At 41.8% G+C, this 16754-nt stretch overlaps 1 protein-coding gene across 1 annotated transcript in view; it reads right to left on the bottom strand.

Annotated features, from left to right (window-relative positions):
- Positions 1-16754, bottom strand: part of UGT8 (UDP glycosyltransferase 8) — a 110481-nt gene that overhangs the window by 13554 nt on the left and 80173 nt on the right. The window contains exons 3-4 of the mRNA XM_086407807.1: positions 7247-7389; positions 4704-4780 (exon numbers count right to left, since the gene is read on the bottom strand). Of these exons, the coding sequence (XP_086263933.1) occupies positions 4704-4780; positions 7247-7389 (220 nt within the window). The remainder of the gene's footprint in view (positions 1-4703; positions 4781-7246; positions 7390-16754) is intronic.

Below are 16754 nucleotides of genomic sequence, written 5' to 3'. Positions count from 1 at the left end.
TTATTCAGTCGCGCTGTGGGGAGGGAGGGACATCGCAAACAAATAACACTGGCGTGTGCTCGCACTGCCTCAGCCATACTGGGCCTGCCCCCGCTCACGCGCCTGTAGCCCCCCTGCCCACACTGCTCAGGCTCTAGGTTGCTCCACTGGGAACCATCCGTGGCCGGCCCTGGGCTGCTTGCACCTCCCAGGTCTACGCCGCTCAGGTTCAAGCACTCGGGTAGTCCTCAGAGGCGCAGACTTAGTTGGGCCTGCATTTTGCGCCCTTCCCAGGTCCGAGCAGCTCAGGTGATGAGGTGTTTGGCGAGCGCAGCTGCTGCGACTTATCGCCTCCCCACCACTTGGTTTTCTGGGTGTACAACCGGCGCACCTTCTCAGGCGGATGTTGACCGTCCAGAACCCCAAGAAGTCTTAGTTGGCAAAGAAGCCTGCTTACAGTTTTGTAGATAATGTCTCTCTGGCACTGCGATTGTCCCATTCCGGCTCTGGCTGCCTGTCACCGGAGGGGGATGGTCTGCAGCCCGCTATCTCTGTTCAGTCCTTTGTTCTGTGCGCAGGTCTGGAGGTGTCTTAGGTTAGGGCTGGCTTTTTGCGTGGTAGTTATCCCACAGTCTGGTTTGCTAGCCCAAATTAGTTCGCTCAGATAGCGCTCGGGGCATTAAGGCCAGATCCTTACTCTGAGATGCAGCCCGCGCAGCGCGCCTCCCTGCCCAGCCCCCGCTTGCTAGTGGCGGGTGCAGGCGTCTGCACTGCTTCTCCTCTGGGGGAGTTACTCTTGGGCTCTTAATCTGTGGGTTTTAATTGTTTATTTATTTTTCCTCCCTGTTATGTTGCCCTCTGTGCTTCCAAAGCTCAGCACAGACTCGGCAGTGACAGTGTTTCCTGGTGTTTGGAAACCTCTCTTTTTAAGACTCCTTTCCTGGGACAGAGCTCCATCCCTCCCTCTTTTGTCTCTTTGTCTTTTATATTTTTTCCTACCTCCTCTCGAAGACAATGGGTTGCTTTTCTGGGTGCCTGATGTCCTCTGCCGGCATTCATAAGTTGTTTTGTGGAATTTACTCGGCGTTTAAATGTTCTTTTGATGACTTTGTGGGGGAGAAAGTGGTCTCCCTGTGCTATTCCTCTGCCATCTTAGCTCCTCCCCCTTGAGCATTTAAAATAAACACACGTCACATATGAACCTAGGTCTCAGTGGGGCTCCAGGACTCTCTGCCCCCAACATCTAGCAGGCTGGTCACTGTGTCTCTTGCCCTGACCCACAAGGGGCCTCTCAACTCAGCCCAACTAAGGAATCTGCCCTCGCAGTGGATTTCAAACTTTCTTTTCAGCAGTAGAACTCTTTTTCTTCGAGTGAAACCTGACCACCAGCAAGGCCAGCTGTGAAAAAGTAAAGAGGATTGGTGTGTGGAGAGCAAGGGGAGTGCACTGAGAGAGGAGGGGACCCTGATTTGGTTCCTGCTTCTGTTCCTGGAGGAATCTTCTGAACAAAGTCAGAAACCAGCAGAGGATGCACAGAGGTCATGGCTGGAGTTGAAAAGGATACTAATCTCAGTAAAGGCGGAGAGCTGAGATTCTGAGGAACCTGGAGGAGCTGCAAAATTGGGAGGCCCTCTGGGAGCAGCTACACCCTGCTGTATAGCCTCAGAGAAAAAAATGGCATGAAACCAATTCCGATGATCCCAGATAGCACTGTCTGCTGTTGCAGTGAGATGGCTGAGGGTCAAGAAGCGGAGATATTTAAATTTCCTGCTTCCTTCCTACTTTCTACGGCATCTGACATCATAACAGTAAAGATAAGAAACAGAAAAAAATGCAAATATCAAAAAAGGTAAATTGCCTTTCTTTCCCATAATTTTTATAATTTATAGAATAATATTTATAATAAATTAGATGAAAAGGAATTATTTATATTTACTGTTTTATAGTTCAGTTCAGTTTAGTTCAGTTACTCAGTCGTGTCCAACTCTTTGCAACCCCATGAATTGCAGCACGCCAGGCCTCCCTGTCCATCACCAACTCCCGGAGTTCACTCAGACTCACGTCCATCGAGTCGGTGATGCCATCCAGCCATCTCATCCTCTGTCATCCCCTTCTCCTCCTGCCCCCAATCCCTCCCAGCATCACAGTCTTTTCCAATGAGTCAACTCTTCACATGAGGTGGCCAAAGTACTGGAGTTTCAGCTTTAGCATCATTCCTTCCAAAGAACACCCAGGACTGATCTCCTTTAGAATGGACTGGTTGGATCTCCTTGCAGTCCAAGGGACTCTCAAGAGTCTTCTCCAACACCACAGTTCAAAAGCATCAATTCTTTGATGCTCAGCTTTCTTCATAGTCCAACTCACATCCATACAAGACCACTGGAAAAACCATAGCCTTGACTAGACGGACCTTTGTTGGCAAAGTAATGTTTCTGCTTTTGAATATGCTATCTAGGTTGGTCATAACTTTCCTTCCAAGGAGTAAGCGTATTTTAATTTCATGGCTGCAGTCACCATCTGCAGTGATTTTGGAGCCCCCAAAAATAAAGTCTGACACTGTTTCCACTGTTTCCCCATCTATTTCCCATGAAGTGATGGGACCAGATGCCATGATCTTAGTTTTCTGAATGTTTAGCTTTAGGCCAAATTTTCACTCTCCTCTTTCACTTTCATCAAGAGGCTTTTGAGTTCCTCTTCACTTTTCTGCCATAAGGGTGGTGTCATCTGCATATCTGAGGTTATTGATATTTCTCCTGGCAATCTTGATTCCAGCTTGTGCTTCTTCCAGCCCAGCATTTCTCATGATGCACTCTGCATATAAGTTAAACAAGCAGGGTGACAATATACAGCCTTGACATACTCCTTTTCCTATCTGGAACCAGTCTGTTGTTCCATGTCCAGTTCTAACTGTTGCTTCCTGACCTGCATACAGATTTCTGAAGAGGCAGGTCAGGTGGTCTGGTATTCCCATCTCTTTCAGAATTTTCCAGTTTATTGTGATCCATACAGTCAAAGGCTTTGGCATAGTCAATAAAGCAGAAATAGATGTTTTTCTGCAACTCTCTTGCTTTTTCAATGATCCAGTGGATGTTGGCAATTTGATCTCTGGTTCCTCTGCCTTTTCTAAAACCAGCTTGAACATCTGGAAGTTCACAGTTCACGTATTGCTGAAGCCTGGTTTTGAGAATTTTGAGCATTACTTTACTAGCATGTGAAATGAGTGCAATTGTATGGTAGTTTGAGCATTCTTTGGCATTGCCTTTCTTTGGGATTGGAATGAAAACTGACCTTTTCCAGTCCTGTGGCCACTGCTGAGTTTTCCAAATTTGCTGGCATATTGAGTGCAGCACTTTCACAGCATCATCTTCCAGGATTTGAAATAGCCCAACTGGAATTCCATCACCTCCACTAGCTTTGTTCATAGTGATGCTTTCTAAGGCCCACCTGACTTCACATTCCAGGATGTCTGGCTCTAGGTGAATGATCACACCATCGTGATTATCTGGGTCATGAAGATCTTTTTTGTACAGTTCTTCTGTGTATTCCTGCCACCTCTTCTTAATATCTTCTGCTTCTGTTAGATCCATACCATTTCTGTCCTTTATAGAGCCCATCTTTGCATGAAATGTTCCCTTGGTATCTCTAATTTTCTTGAAGAGATCTGTAGTCTTTCACATTCTGTTGTTTTCCTCTATTTCTTTGCATTGATCGCTGAGGAAGGCTTTCTTATCTCTTCTTGCTATTCTTTGGAACTCTGCATTCAGATGCTTATATCTTTCCTTTTCTCCTTTGCTTTTCACTTCTCTTCTTTTCACAACTATTTGTAATAGTTACAAAATTCAATTTGCATGGTTTTAGAGGGTCCATTTAGCTTCTAAAAGATACTCTCCAAAAGTCTATTTTTAAGAATGTAACTTTCACCTACTTTCACATAATCTGTTAAGATTAGTACTATTGAACAAATAAATGAGTTGATATTGCCAAAAAAAATAACATTTTTTATAACTTCCTTAGGAAGTAATATCTTAAAGGATAACATGGCATTATGTTTTCCTAGAGATTTAATGAATAAAGCAACTTACATTTTACTATCTCTGCTCATCAAAGAGAATTAAATTGTTTATATTCAAATCTTGAGATATGCATATAATTTGCATTTTAATTTTGAGTTGAGGATCAGAACCCCAATAAATAAATAAATCGAAAGAAATAAAGTATTCAAAATTTCCCAGTGATTTAGGGGTAAATTTAGTCAGACAATTCAAATAAAGTTGAAATAAATTGACTGTTTTTTGGCTTTCTGCTTGACTGTGGTTTCAAACAAATGAGTAACTTCAACTTTCTCTGGTTTCTTAGATACAGCTATAGTAAAAGTATAATACAAATCTAAATTTTCACTGTTTTTAGTTTGACTACTTTTAACTGATCAGTCTAACTAGGTATAGCTTTACTCCTACTAGTTTATGCAGTTTTAAGTATATTTTTCAGAAAATCAAAATTTGTGACTGGTCTCATCATTTTAGGCCTAAATGATTACGCTTTAAAATGATTTGCCAATAACTGAAGATCTGACTTGGTCTGAAATCTAGGACTTAGCACTCAAGATAATATAATGATTCTATTATAAACCACACATATACTATATAAGCTACTCAAGTGTAAAATTCACATTTACACAATTAAAATCAAAAAGCCAAGTAAGCACCCATGGGTCAATGACTTACCAAGCAGGTCATTTTGTGGTAACCATTCTATGAGCCTGGTGTTGTTTCCCAGATTCTTTGGTTTGGTTCCAGAAAATCTGAAATGTACACCAGACAATGAATGTTTCAAAGAATCAAAGTTGAACTCTTGGTATGAACTGTCTGGTTAAACTTTCAGGTTTAAAATAAACATTACATGATCTTTTGTTGATATTCTTAAGAGAGAAGCCATGCTTCAATAACAACAAAAATTTTAGTTACTTTTTCACATTTTCACTGATTGAGGGACAAATATGAAACATTCTGGATTATATTGAGATCCATGTTCCTTCAGCAATTCTCACAGAGCTGAGGAAAATAGCAACCACATGAACCTCTGCTAGAAAGTCAACTTTCTACCAGCATCCAGAAGGTGAGAGAGGAAGGCAGGGAGGGCCACCAGTGGGCGGTCCCCACTTCCCATCTGGACACCCAGAACCCGAGGAAAGGCTCGAGAACTAGGAGAATGCAAGAAGTACTCCTCTCCGACTGAGCCCCAGGGATGGTACTGTAGGGTAAAGATGCAGGCTGTTTCCTGCCTGGGTCTTTGAAACACAAACCATAAAGTGCTCATCAATTGAGAGAAAGGCAAAAGCCTGAAATAGGCTGATACAAACCAGCCCAGATAATTAACAGAAGGGGCACTATCTGGGTTAAGCCTAACATAGGAAACCCAACATCCACTTCATAGCTTAGCTGGGAGAAAAGGAAAAGTGTTAGCCCCTCAGTCGTATCAACTCTTTCTAACCCCATCGATTGCAGCCTTTGTCCATGGGGTTCTCCAAGCAAGAATAGGGGAGTAGGTTGCCATGTCCTTCTCCAGGGGATCTTCCTGACCCAGGGATTGAACCCGGGTCTCCCATATTGCAGGCAGATTCTTTCCCATCCAAGCTGCACCAGAAGTGGGAACTAATTCTCCCACAGTCTGTACAAGGGAGAAAACCACATTCCTTACAGCATACTTGTAAAGGTTTGACACCATGGGGCTGACCTTGTTCACTTCTGTATCCCTAACGCTCAATGGTAGGGGCAGGTACTAAATAAATACGTACTAAGTAAGTGCTCAGGGCCAAGTTTAGACACTGGGTTAGAAATTCCAGAGACCAGACTGCCCCAGTGGTTCAGTGGATTAAGAATCCACTTGCCAGTGTTGGAGACATGGGTTCAATCCCTGGTCCAGGAAGACTCTACATGCTACGGCACAACTAAGCCCATTCGACACAACTGCTGAGCCTTTGGCTGTTGAGCCTGGGAACCACATGTACTGAGCCCAAGTGCCACAACTACTGAAGCCCGTGTGCCCTAGAGCCCATGGGCACTCCCCAAAAACAGAAGCCCCGACAATGAGAAGCCCGAACACCACAACGAAGAGTTGCCCCTGCTTGCTGCAACTAGAGAATGCCGGAGAGCAGCAATGAAGACCCAGCGAAACCAAAAATAAAAATAGGTAAATAATTAAAAAAAAAAATTCCAGAGACAGACAGGTGTTGGCCGTGCCTCCCAAAAGAAGAGGGGTCTGTTTTGACCAGCACTAACTGGCAAGTCACTGTCTTTTTTAAGGCCTGGTCTCTGGGATGAAAGGAATCAAAAGCATTTATAAACAAAGTGGGAGCCCAAAGGTTCCATGAAACATTTTACCTATTTAATCATTCATCTATCAGTTTTTAATCTCATTCCAACACTAATTTGAAGCAATATATAGAAATGGCTTCTCTGGTGGCTCAGACAGTATCTGCCTGCAATGCAGGAGACCTGGGTTCAATCCCTGGGTCAGGAAGATCCTTTGAAGAAAAGAATGGCAACCCACTCCACTATTCTTGTCTGGACAATCCTATGGACAGAGGAGCCTTGTGGACTGCAGTCCACGGGGGTGCAAAGAGTTGGGCACAACTGAGCGACTAACCCACACACACAGAAATGCACGCAACTATACATTTTTAAATGATCATAAACAACGGAAGGGTCCATGGGGTTGCAGAGAGTTGGACATGACTGAGCAACTGAACAACAAAAATGAGAGTAACATAAAAATGCACATCAATAAGGACACATCACTATGCACTGTATCTTCTTTTTATGCTATAGACTAGATGCCTCTCTCCATCACAGAGTATTGTATAAATTAATCCCTAGATTTTAACACACTAAGAAACAAAATGAAAGCATTATATAAATTATGTAAATTTTATATATTAACATTTAATATATATTAAAGGGTATTATGTACATTATTATATTTATAAATATAAATTATTTTATAATTTATATAAATTATAATTATATAAATTAATTTATATTTAATATTATATATTAATAATATATAAATTAATATGTTAATTTATATATTAAAGAGTATTATATAAATTAATCCCTAGATTTCAACACATTAAGAAACAAAATGAAAAGTCAGGGCATCTTGCTAATGTTGCCAGGGTATCAGTGTGTTGTGGTTATTTATACCCGTGGACTAAGCAAGAGGATACAGAAAATCAGTGGTGAAGAAACAATCTATATTATTACTTTACCTCCAAATCACTTTTTGGGGCAATCTCCCCAGAGCTCCGGCCAGTTTGGTAGCAATGTCTTCTGACAGATACTTGACGCCAGCTCCAAAAGACACCAGGACAAAGCCATGCTCATTAGCACCATTTACCCACCTTTGGAGATCCTGCAATTCAAAACACGGCGGTTAATTTTATGAAGGAGTAATATAGTTTATAATCAGTGTCATCACAGCTCTGTTTTTAAAAAGCACTCAGATAATTTTCTTAAACAATCAGAACCTGAAGAGGATATAATATTTTCCTTTCAAATATTCCACCTGCTGATGCTAACTAAAATAAGGAGAACTGATAGTTAATTTGGTAAGATTAATAAACAACAACAAAATATCAGTAATTAATGGCCTAAGATCTCAGACAGAATTTAAAAAAATTGAAATTTATGTTTAAAACATGGCTAGAGATAAATCTGTATGAGGATATACCTGAAAGATTAGACATATGACAAAAATAAAAACTACTACCGCAACAGCCACCCAGGGAGAAGCTCCAATACTCTGGCCACCTGATGCAAGGAGCTGACTCATTGGAAAAGCTGGGTAAGATTGAAGGCAGGAGGAGAAGGGGATGACAGAGGATGAGATGGGTGGATGGCAACACCGACTCGATGGACATGAGTTTGAGCAAGCTCCAGGAGTTGGTGACAGATAGGGAAACCTGGTGTGGTGCAGTCCATGGGGTCGCAAAGAGTCGGACACAACTGAGCAACTGAACTGAACTGATGTGAACTGAGGCTGATTTTATCTTGGTCTAAGCATTTCTGAAAAGCGTACTGTATTATATGACTGAGAAAGAGAAGGAATTAGCTGATAGGGGCACAGAACCATAGGCCTAACAAGTTTTACTGTTTCTCTAATTATTTCTTCAACTTCCACTCACACAGAACAGAAATCATATGTACTGTATAGAGAGGCATCCCAGGGTTCTGGAAATCTCCGAGCAGAAGCTTTCCCTCATTGTGTGGAAAAACACTAAATTCTCAAACATGTCCATCTACAGCTAGTAGATACAGGGCCATAGCAAATCTGATACTAACTAAAGAAACTGTCAAACTGCAGGAATTACTCATTTCATAGGAAGACACATTAACACCCTTCCGCCAGTATCACTGACTTGTGCTAAAGATGAAAGCAGTTTGTTTTAAGGAACACGAACCTGGCAGCATTTTATTCTGTAAGCACCAGCTTGTTTTCGGGGTAACTCATCCCTCTGACCAAGTCTTTCATCAAAGGCACTGAGCTTCAGTTTCCCATATGAAAATTCATAAAGCCACAGTGCTTTGAAGAACACATAATTCTACTGTAAGGAAAACAAGTATACTGTCCACTGGCAATACCTATGCCCTATTACAGTCATGGAAACAGGGGACAGTCCCACGTTGTCGTCACAACAGGCAGGGTGAGCTTTCTCAGTTACAGCTTGCAGACCTGGGAGGTCTCTGGTTCAGGATGAAGAAGTTATTGAGACGACTGTGTCGTCTGTGCTTTTTCATGGCACACCACTTTCTGGCATAATTGAGTTGCAGCCGAGAGGTAAGAAGTACAGCATGGAGTACCATCACAATGGCATCACCATGCAGCTCAATACGAAGTATTTATATGGAATGTTAGGCCTCTTTATGTCTTGATTTTCTCTGCTGTCTTTCCCACCTCTCACTTAATGAGATCTGTGTTAACTGGCTCTATTACACTTTTTCTTAGCAGGGAAGAGAGGACTACATTTTATGCCCCAAATGAATTAGTAAATAGTGTCATTATATGACCAAGAATGAAGATGGAAAGGAAGTACATCCTTCCAGCTACTGAGTGAGTAAAATAGGCTATCATTATTTGGGAGGGAAGAAAATCTTATCAAAATACCTCATTTTCCAGGCAACTCTACTTATTAATGAATATATGAAAGAAACAGAAGATATCAACTGTAGATTAATGCTTTTAACGTACATGCTACCACATTTATCAAGAAGATCACATGTGCTAAAAAGTTAACAGTGAAATTTGAAGATTCAAAGTAAGAAACACAACAAACTGATTCAGAATTTTCATTTTATATACAGTCTTAAGCTAGGTGTACTTAGAACAGATATAAACATAGCACAGTAGAATGATCTGAATACATATGGTGGTTTCTCCCTATGGTTTGTCTTCAAATAATTTATCACCAACTATCCAATTCTCTAAAGCCAAAAATTTCAGGGCCAATGCTATTTACAAAATGTTTACATTCAAAAATACTAAAACTTATAGGAAAAAATAATGCAAAAAAATAGAGGAAAACAATAGAATGGGGAAGACTAGAGATCTCTTCAAGAAAATTAGAGATACCCAGGGAACATTTCATGCAAAGATGGGCTCAATAAAGGACAGAAATGGTATGGACCCAACAGAAACAGGAAGTATTAAGAGATGGCAAGAATACACAGAAGAACTAAACAAAAAAGATCTTCATGACCCAGATATCACACAATGGTGTGATAACTACGAACACAGATATTGGAAGTGATGGAACTCCAGTTGAGCTATTTCATATCCTAAAAGATGATGCTATGAAAGTGTTGCACTCAATATTCCAGCAAATTTGGAAAACTCAGCAGTGGCCACAGACTGGAAAAGGTCAGTTTTCATTCCAATCCCAAATAAAGGCAATGCCAAAGAATGATCAGGGGAAGTGAAGTGTTAGTCACTCAGTCGTGTCCAACTCTTTGTGACCCCATGTACTGTACCCACCAGGCTCCTCTGTCCATGGAATTCACTCATCTCACACACTAGCAAAGTAATGTTCAAAATTCTCCAAGCCAGGCTTCAGCAGTACGTGAACCGTGAACTTCCAGATATTCACACTGGATTTAGAAAAACCAGAGGAACCAGAGATCAAATTGTCAATATCTGTGAGATCATAGAAAAAGCAAGAGAGTTATGGAAAAACATCTACTTATTGACTACACCAAAGCCTTTGACTGTAGATCAAACAACAAATTGGTGGATCACAACAGTTTGTGTGGATCACAACAAACTATGGAAAATTCTTAAACAGGTGGGACTACCAGAACACCGTACCTGTCTCCTGAGAAACCTGTATGCAGGTAAAGAAGCAACAGTTAGAACTAGAAAGGAGTACGTCAAGGCTGTATATTGCCACCCTGTTTATTTAACTTATATGCAAAGTACATCATGTGAAATGCCACACTGGATGAAGCACAAGCTGGAATCAAGATTTCCAGGAGAAATATCAAGAACTTCTGATACACAGATGACACCACCCTTATGGCAGAAAGCAAAGAGGAATTAAAGAACCTCTTGATGAAAGTGGAAGAGGAGAGTGAAAAAGTTGGCTTAAAACTCAACATTCAGAAAACTAAGATCATGGCATCCAGTCTCATCACTTCATGGCAAATAGATGGCGAAACAATGGAAACAGTGACAGACTTTATTTTTGGGGGCTCCAAAATCACTGCAGATGGTGACTGCAGCCATGAAATTAAAAAACACTTGCTCCTTTAAAGAAAAGCTATGACCAACCTAAACAGCATATTAAAAAGAAGAGACATTAATTTGCCAACAAAGGTCCGTCTAATCCATCTAGGTTTTTCCAGCAGTCATATATGGATGTGAGTGTTGGACTATAAAGAAAGCTGAGTGTGGAAGAATTGATGCTTTTGAACTGTGGTGTTAGAGAAGACTCTTGAGAGTTCCTTGGACTGCAAGGAGATCCAACCTGTCAATCCTAAAGGAAATGAGTCCTGAATATTCATTGGAAGGACTGATGCTGAAGCTGAAACTCCAATACTTTGGCCACCTGATGCGAAGAACTGACTCACTGGAAAAGACCCTGATGCTGGGAAAGATTGAAGGCAGGAAGAGAAGGGGACGACAGAGGATGGGATGGTTGGATGACATTACCGACTCAATGGACATGAGTTTGAACAATCTCCAGGAGTTCGTGATGGACAGGGAAGCCAGGCATGCTGCAGTCCATGGGGTTGCAAAAAGTTGGACACAACTGAGCAACTAAACTGATGGGAATAACATTATTTAATTTTTGTCTCGCAAGAACTTAGAATATCTTTAAGTTTCAGCTGACTCTATGGATACATAAAGAATTACAGATACTTCTTCAGTTGTTCTCTGCTTTGCTTGATACACAATGAAATCATAAACCTATTTTTCCAGCTTTTCCTATCATAGTCATTAGCCATAAACAGAATATATTCAAATATATTGTCTTTATTGGTATGTAACAGACTAGAAAAACTTTTATTCATTATGGTTCACTCCCTCCAGGGGAAATACTCAGCATTTTTAGAAGGTAATACCACATTTGGCTTGCAATTTCCAGGTGGCATTAGTGGTACAGAACACTCTCGTCAAAACAGGAAACATAAGAGACACAGGTTCAATCCCTGGGTCAGGAGGATCCCCTGGAGGAGGGTGTGGCAACCCACTCCAGTATTCTTACTTGGAGAATCCTGACAGAGGAGCCTGGCCGATTACAGTCCATGAGATTGCAAAGAGTCAGACCCAACTGAAGCGATTTAGCACGTATATGCGCTGTACTTGGCTTAATGTGGGGACTGAGGCCCAAGGTGAATTCCCAACTCTCTGTCCTGATCTGGAGGCGTAAGAGGATAGTGAGAGACTGGGGTAGAGAGAGGGAGGGGCAGGGGCCACCTGGCCACGAGGGGACGGAATCCCTCCCCAAGATCTCCAATCTGCTGCGTACATCAGAAAAGGTTTGGCGTGCCTGATGTCCTACAAGTACACAGAAGCGGCTGGGTTTGGGGTTTGACTGGTTCAGCGACCCTCAGGTAACATGAGTAGATGCAGGAGCTAGACGCCGAGGGGGTCTAGAATTTGCTTAACTCATGATGAAGACTCTGGAACTGAAACTTCACTGAAAGGTGTGCTTAGGTTGCCAAAGAGCTAGGAGGCCAGGCAGCATCTCAATTCTATGTACATGTACTGTATCTTCTAGAATTTAAGACCCCATTGGTTATAAAGTGTAAATTGTTTTAATAACAGTTCTTCACAAAGCCCTCTCCACCCTTCATAATAAATGTAATTAATGTAAAACAAATTCTCCCAATTCCAGAAACCATTATTAAAATTATAGATACTTTAGAATCCCCCTGCTCTGTGGCAAACACTAACTTAAAAAATTGGACTAAAAAAAAAAAAACCCTCAAGATAGCAACAAAGATAATACACATTTAAGAGTTAGAGTGAACTTATTAATAAAATATAGAAGATCCACAGAAAGAAAACAAGAAAACTTTACTGAAGGACAAAAAAGAAAATCTATTCAAATAGATGTAACATGAGATGGGAAGGAAACATCAATGTTATTAAGATGCTGATTTTTTATAAAATTTAGTTCAATGCATCCTCAGCCTACATTCCAAAAGGATTGTTACAGAACTTAAAAATCTGAGCCTACAATTTATCTAGAAAAGAAAATGTATAAGAAAGGCGAAAAAACTTTTGAAAAAACAAGAGTTTATGCTTCAAGATATTAAAATGCACTGTAGAATCTAGGAGCATCACAATGCACGTCTTCAGTATTAGGAGCAGAGAGAGCCATGAGGTGGCAGACAAGATGGACTGCCTTGTGGATAGGAAGTCAGCATCTTCATCAGCACAGAAATGAGGCCTCCAGCCACGGGTTCAGAAAAAAGAGTGAGCTAGATCCTTCCGCTAGCACAAATCAGAGAAGGATTAAACAGCTAAACTAAATTAAAACAGATGAAGTACTTGGAAAAACCCCAAAGATAATTTTATTGCATTTGGGTGGGGAAGACCTTCCTGAGCCAGTCACATACCCCAGAAGTCATAAAGAAAAGACCGACAGATACGACCACAGAACAATAAACATCTAGAGAATGGAAGACGTTTTATCAATAAAAAGCAATGGAACCATAAGTTGATGCAGAGTATTTGTAACACACAAAATAAAGAATTAATACATAGAACAAAATAATGAGGAAATGGGTAACCCACAAGAACCCACTGTGCAGTACAGGGAACTCTGCCAGTGTTATTCGGCAGCCTGGGTAGGAGTCTGGGGGCAAATGGACACGTGTATACGTACGGCTGAGCCCCTCCGCTGTACACCTGAAGCTATCACAACTTTGTTAACTGGCTATACTTCAAAACAGAATGAAAAATTTTAAAAAATACTTACAACAAATAATGAGGAACACCCCCACGCCAAACAACTTGAGAAAACACCTATTTCACAGAAGAAAAGCCAACGGCATAACACAGAAGCTGTTTAGCCTCAGATGGATAATCAGGGAAATGCAAATTCAAATGGTTTTCATCTCTCGTTCTCCAGCAGTCTATCAGATGCTTTCAATGCAGTATCACCTGATTCACTTTAACTTCAGAACTGAATGTGGCATTTCTCTTTAAGTATTGTTGCTTTATAATTTTCTGTCAACTATTTTTTTTCTTTTGGGGGGCCAGAAGGATAAACGCCTTTTCCTAAGTGGTCTCTGAGTTTATTCTCAAATTACTTAGCAAACATTTCCCACTTTAAGATTATCTTTTAAATAGTTCTACTTCATTTTATATTGTTTCTTTAATTTTTAGCCTTTCCTCATCTGGACATTTTTTTCTTTTTTTGAGGAAAGAATGAGACTGGGATCCATTTAAACTAAATATCCAGCCTTTTCAACACTTCTAGGTATTTCATCTTATTCTCATTTATTTGAAATGTCACCCTCTCAATTTCTAAATTCTATTTTTTTTTTTTTTTTTTGGCCATGCCTCATGGCTTGTGGGACCTTAGTTCCCTGATCAGGGATTGAACCCATGCTCTCGGCAATGAGAGTGCAAAATCTTAACCACTGGATTGCCAGAGAATTCTCTCTAAATTCTATTCTGTTCCACTGAGCTATCCATCCATTTCTGTGCCTGTGTCAAGGAGCTGTACCTATTGGTACAAAACATTTTAATATTTGCACTACTAAATTTCTCACTACTTTCCATTTACGGACTTTGCTTTTTTAACACATCAATGCATGCAAGGCAGGAGACCCCAGTTTGATTCCTGGGTCAGGAAGATCTGCTGGAGAAGGAATAGGCTACCCACTCCAGTATTCTTGGGATTCCCTTGTGGCTCAGCTGGTAAAGAATCTACCACCTACAATGCAGGAGACCTGGGTTCAATCCCTGGGTTGGAAAGATCCCCTGGAGAAGAGAAAGCCTACTCTCTCCAGTATTCTGGCCTGGAGAATTCCATGGACTGTCACATGGAGTCCATGGGGTTCTCAAAGAGTCAGACACGACTGAGCAACTTTCAACATTTATTAGCAGTACCATTTTCTTATGGATGTTATTGATATTTATGCATATATGCACAGCATAAACACATCATTTCACATATCATATGAGTTTAGAAATGCATTCAGTACTACTTAATTGAACAGCACTGTGGCTTCCCACAGAGAAGGCACTGGCAACCCACTCCAGTACTCTTGCCTGGCAAATCCCGTGGACGGAGGAGCCCGGTAGGCTGCAGTCCATGGGGTTGCTAGTAGTCGGACACGACTGAGCGACTTCACTTTCACTTTTCACTTTCATGCACTGGAGAAGGAAATGGCAACCCACTCCAGTGTTCTTGCCTGGAGAATCCCAGGGACGGGGGAGCCTGGTGGGCTGCTGTCTCTGGGGTCGCACATAGTTCGGCACGACTGAAGCGACTTAGCAGCAGCAGCAGCAGCGGCTTCCCAGGTGGCACTAGCGGTAAAGAATCCCCCTGCCAACGCAGGAGATGTAGGAGACTCAGGTTTAATCCTTGGGTCAGGAAGATCCCCTGGAAGAAGAAATGGCAACCCACTCCAGTATTCTTGCCTGGAGAACACATGGACCGAGGAGCCTGGTGGGCTAAGGTCCACAGAGTCACAGGACGTTGGACGTGACTGACGCGCCTTGGCAAACGCAGGACAAGCGCTGCGTCTATGCTGTTCCACCAGATGGCAGGGCAGGAGCAGAGCACGGATGTCTGGGCTCTGCAAAGCATCACCACAGGCCCGAACCCACATCCTATCTCTACGGTTTTTCCTGCTTATTGTTCAGGGGAAGCACTCTGTGATTTCCACAATGTAAGTAAAAGCAAAATCCAGACAGTACTAGGTCAAATACTGAGCAGAAAAAAGCAACAACAGTCACAGGTCTCGCTATATTACCGTGTGGTGGTTTAGTCACTAAGTCGTGTCCAACTCTCCCTACCCCGTGGACTGTAGCCTGCCAGGCTCCTCTGTCCATGGGATGCTCTAGGCAAGAATACTGGAGTGGGTTTCCATTTCCTTCTCCAGCTATATTACCATGAATAATTACATATCTATGCAATTTAACCAATTTAGATACATACTTATATTTTCCTATAATTATACAATATATTAGCTTTTGAAAAGACAACCTTACAATAAGAATAATCATGTTATCTTCCTGTAGCATTAAATAGGAAAGGTGTCTTATGTGCAAAAGGGTAGCATAATAGGGAAATATGGATAATATATTTATCATATTCAAGTGCTATATATTTACATATTTGCTTTTTTTTTTATAAAGACCATTAGTGCTACACATGATGTGTTTTCTGGTATGGCCAGATTCCTTTCCCTAGAGTAATTATACACCACGTGCCTTGATGTGGTTGTCAGAAGAATAAGGCAATGCAAAGTATATTGTCCTCCCCCTCTCCACTTCCCTCGGTGGAGCGCTGGTCAGGACGGGCGGGTACACAGCCTGGCCCTGTGAGACTGCAGATGGGTGTACAAGAGAAGTACCAGCATTACACTGAGGCAGCAAATGCTCCCAAAGTGTAAAAAGTCCAATAACTCTACATAATGTCCTGACATGGTGAATGTCGAGAAATGAAGACAGTGGATCAATGGAACACTCAAAGAAGGAGCAGAAAGCAGATCCTGAGACTTCTAGAGAAGGCAGTCATTGAGTGACTCCTTTTTTTATACCGTCAGGCCTCCTATCCAAAAACAACGAGAAACTACCTCTTAATTGTATGTATGTAAAACACACCCCAGTTTCAGAAATGTAAAAGTCGATCTTTAAAAGATAGTCACTTCAGAATCAACAGAAGACTATCGTGAAAAGGTGGATGGTGCAGGCCCACCTCTATCCTGTCCTGGCTTCACTGTAGGATGCGGGATGTGGAGAGACCCCCCCTCCTCCTCAGAGAAGTCTTTCACAGTTTCGAGCCTGGGGACAGATGGGGCTGCCGAGGTGAGGACCAGATCTGTCCTGACGGCAGCCTATGACCCAAACCTACTCCCTTCTCCCCACAAAATAGGGGCCTTGAGAGGGGGCCAGCGCAGTGGAGACACCAGAAACACTGCACCCTTTGTCAGCCCCATGCGTTCTGAGGCAAAGAATGCCTGGACTGTGAGAGAATCCCACACAGAGATGGTGGCGGGAGAAGAGGAGGGTGGGTGTTGGGACCGCTCTTCTTGTTT

Source organism: Bos grunniens, chromosome 6 (assembly GCF_055505025.1).
Source record: "Bos grunniens cultivar Pamir isolate PY7600 chromosome 6, Bosgru_T2T1.0, whole genome shotgun sequence".
Taxonomy (NCBI): domain Eukaryota; kingdom Metazoa; phylum Chordata; class Mammalia; order Artiodactyla; family Bovidae; genus Bos; species Bos grunniens.
This window is presented reverse-complemented; position numbering and strand designations above follow the sequence as displayed.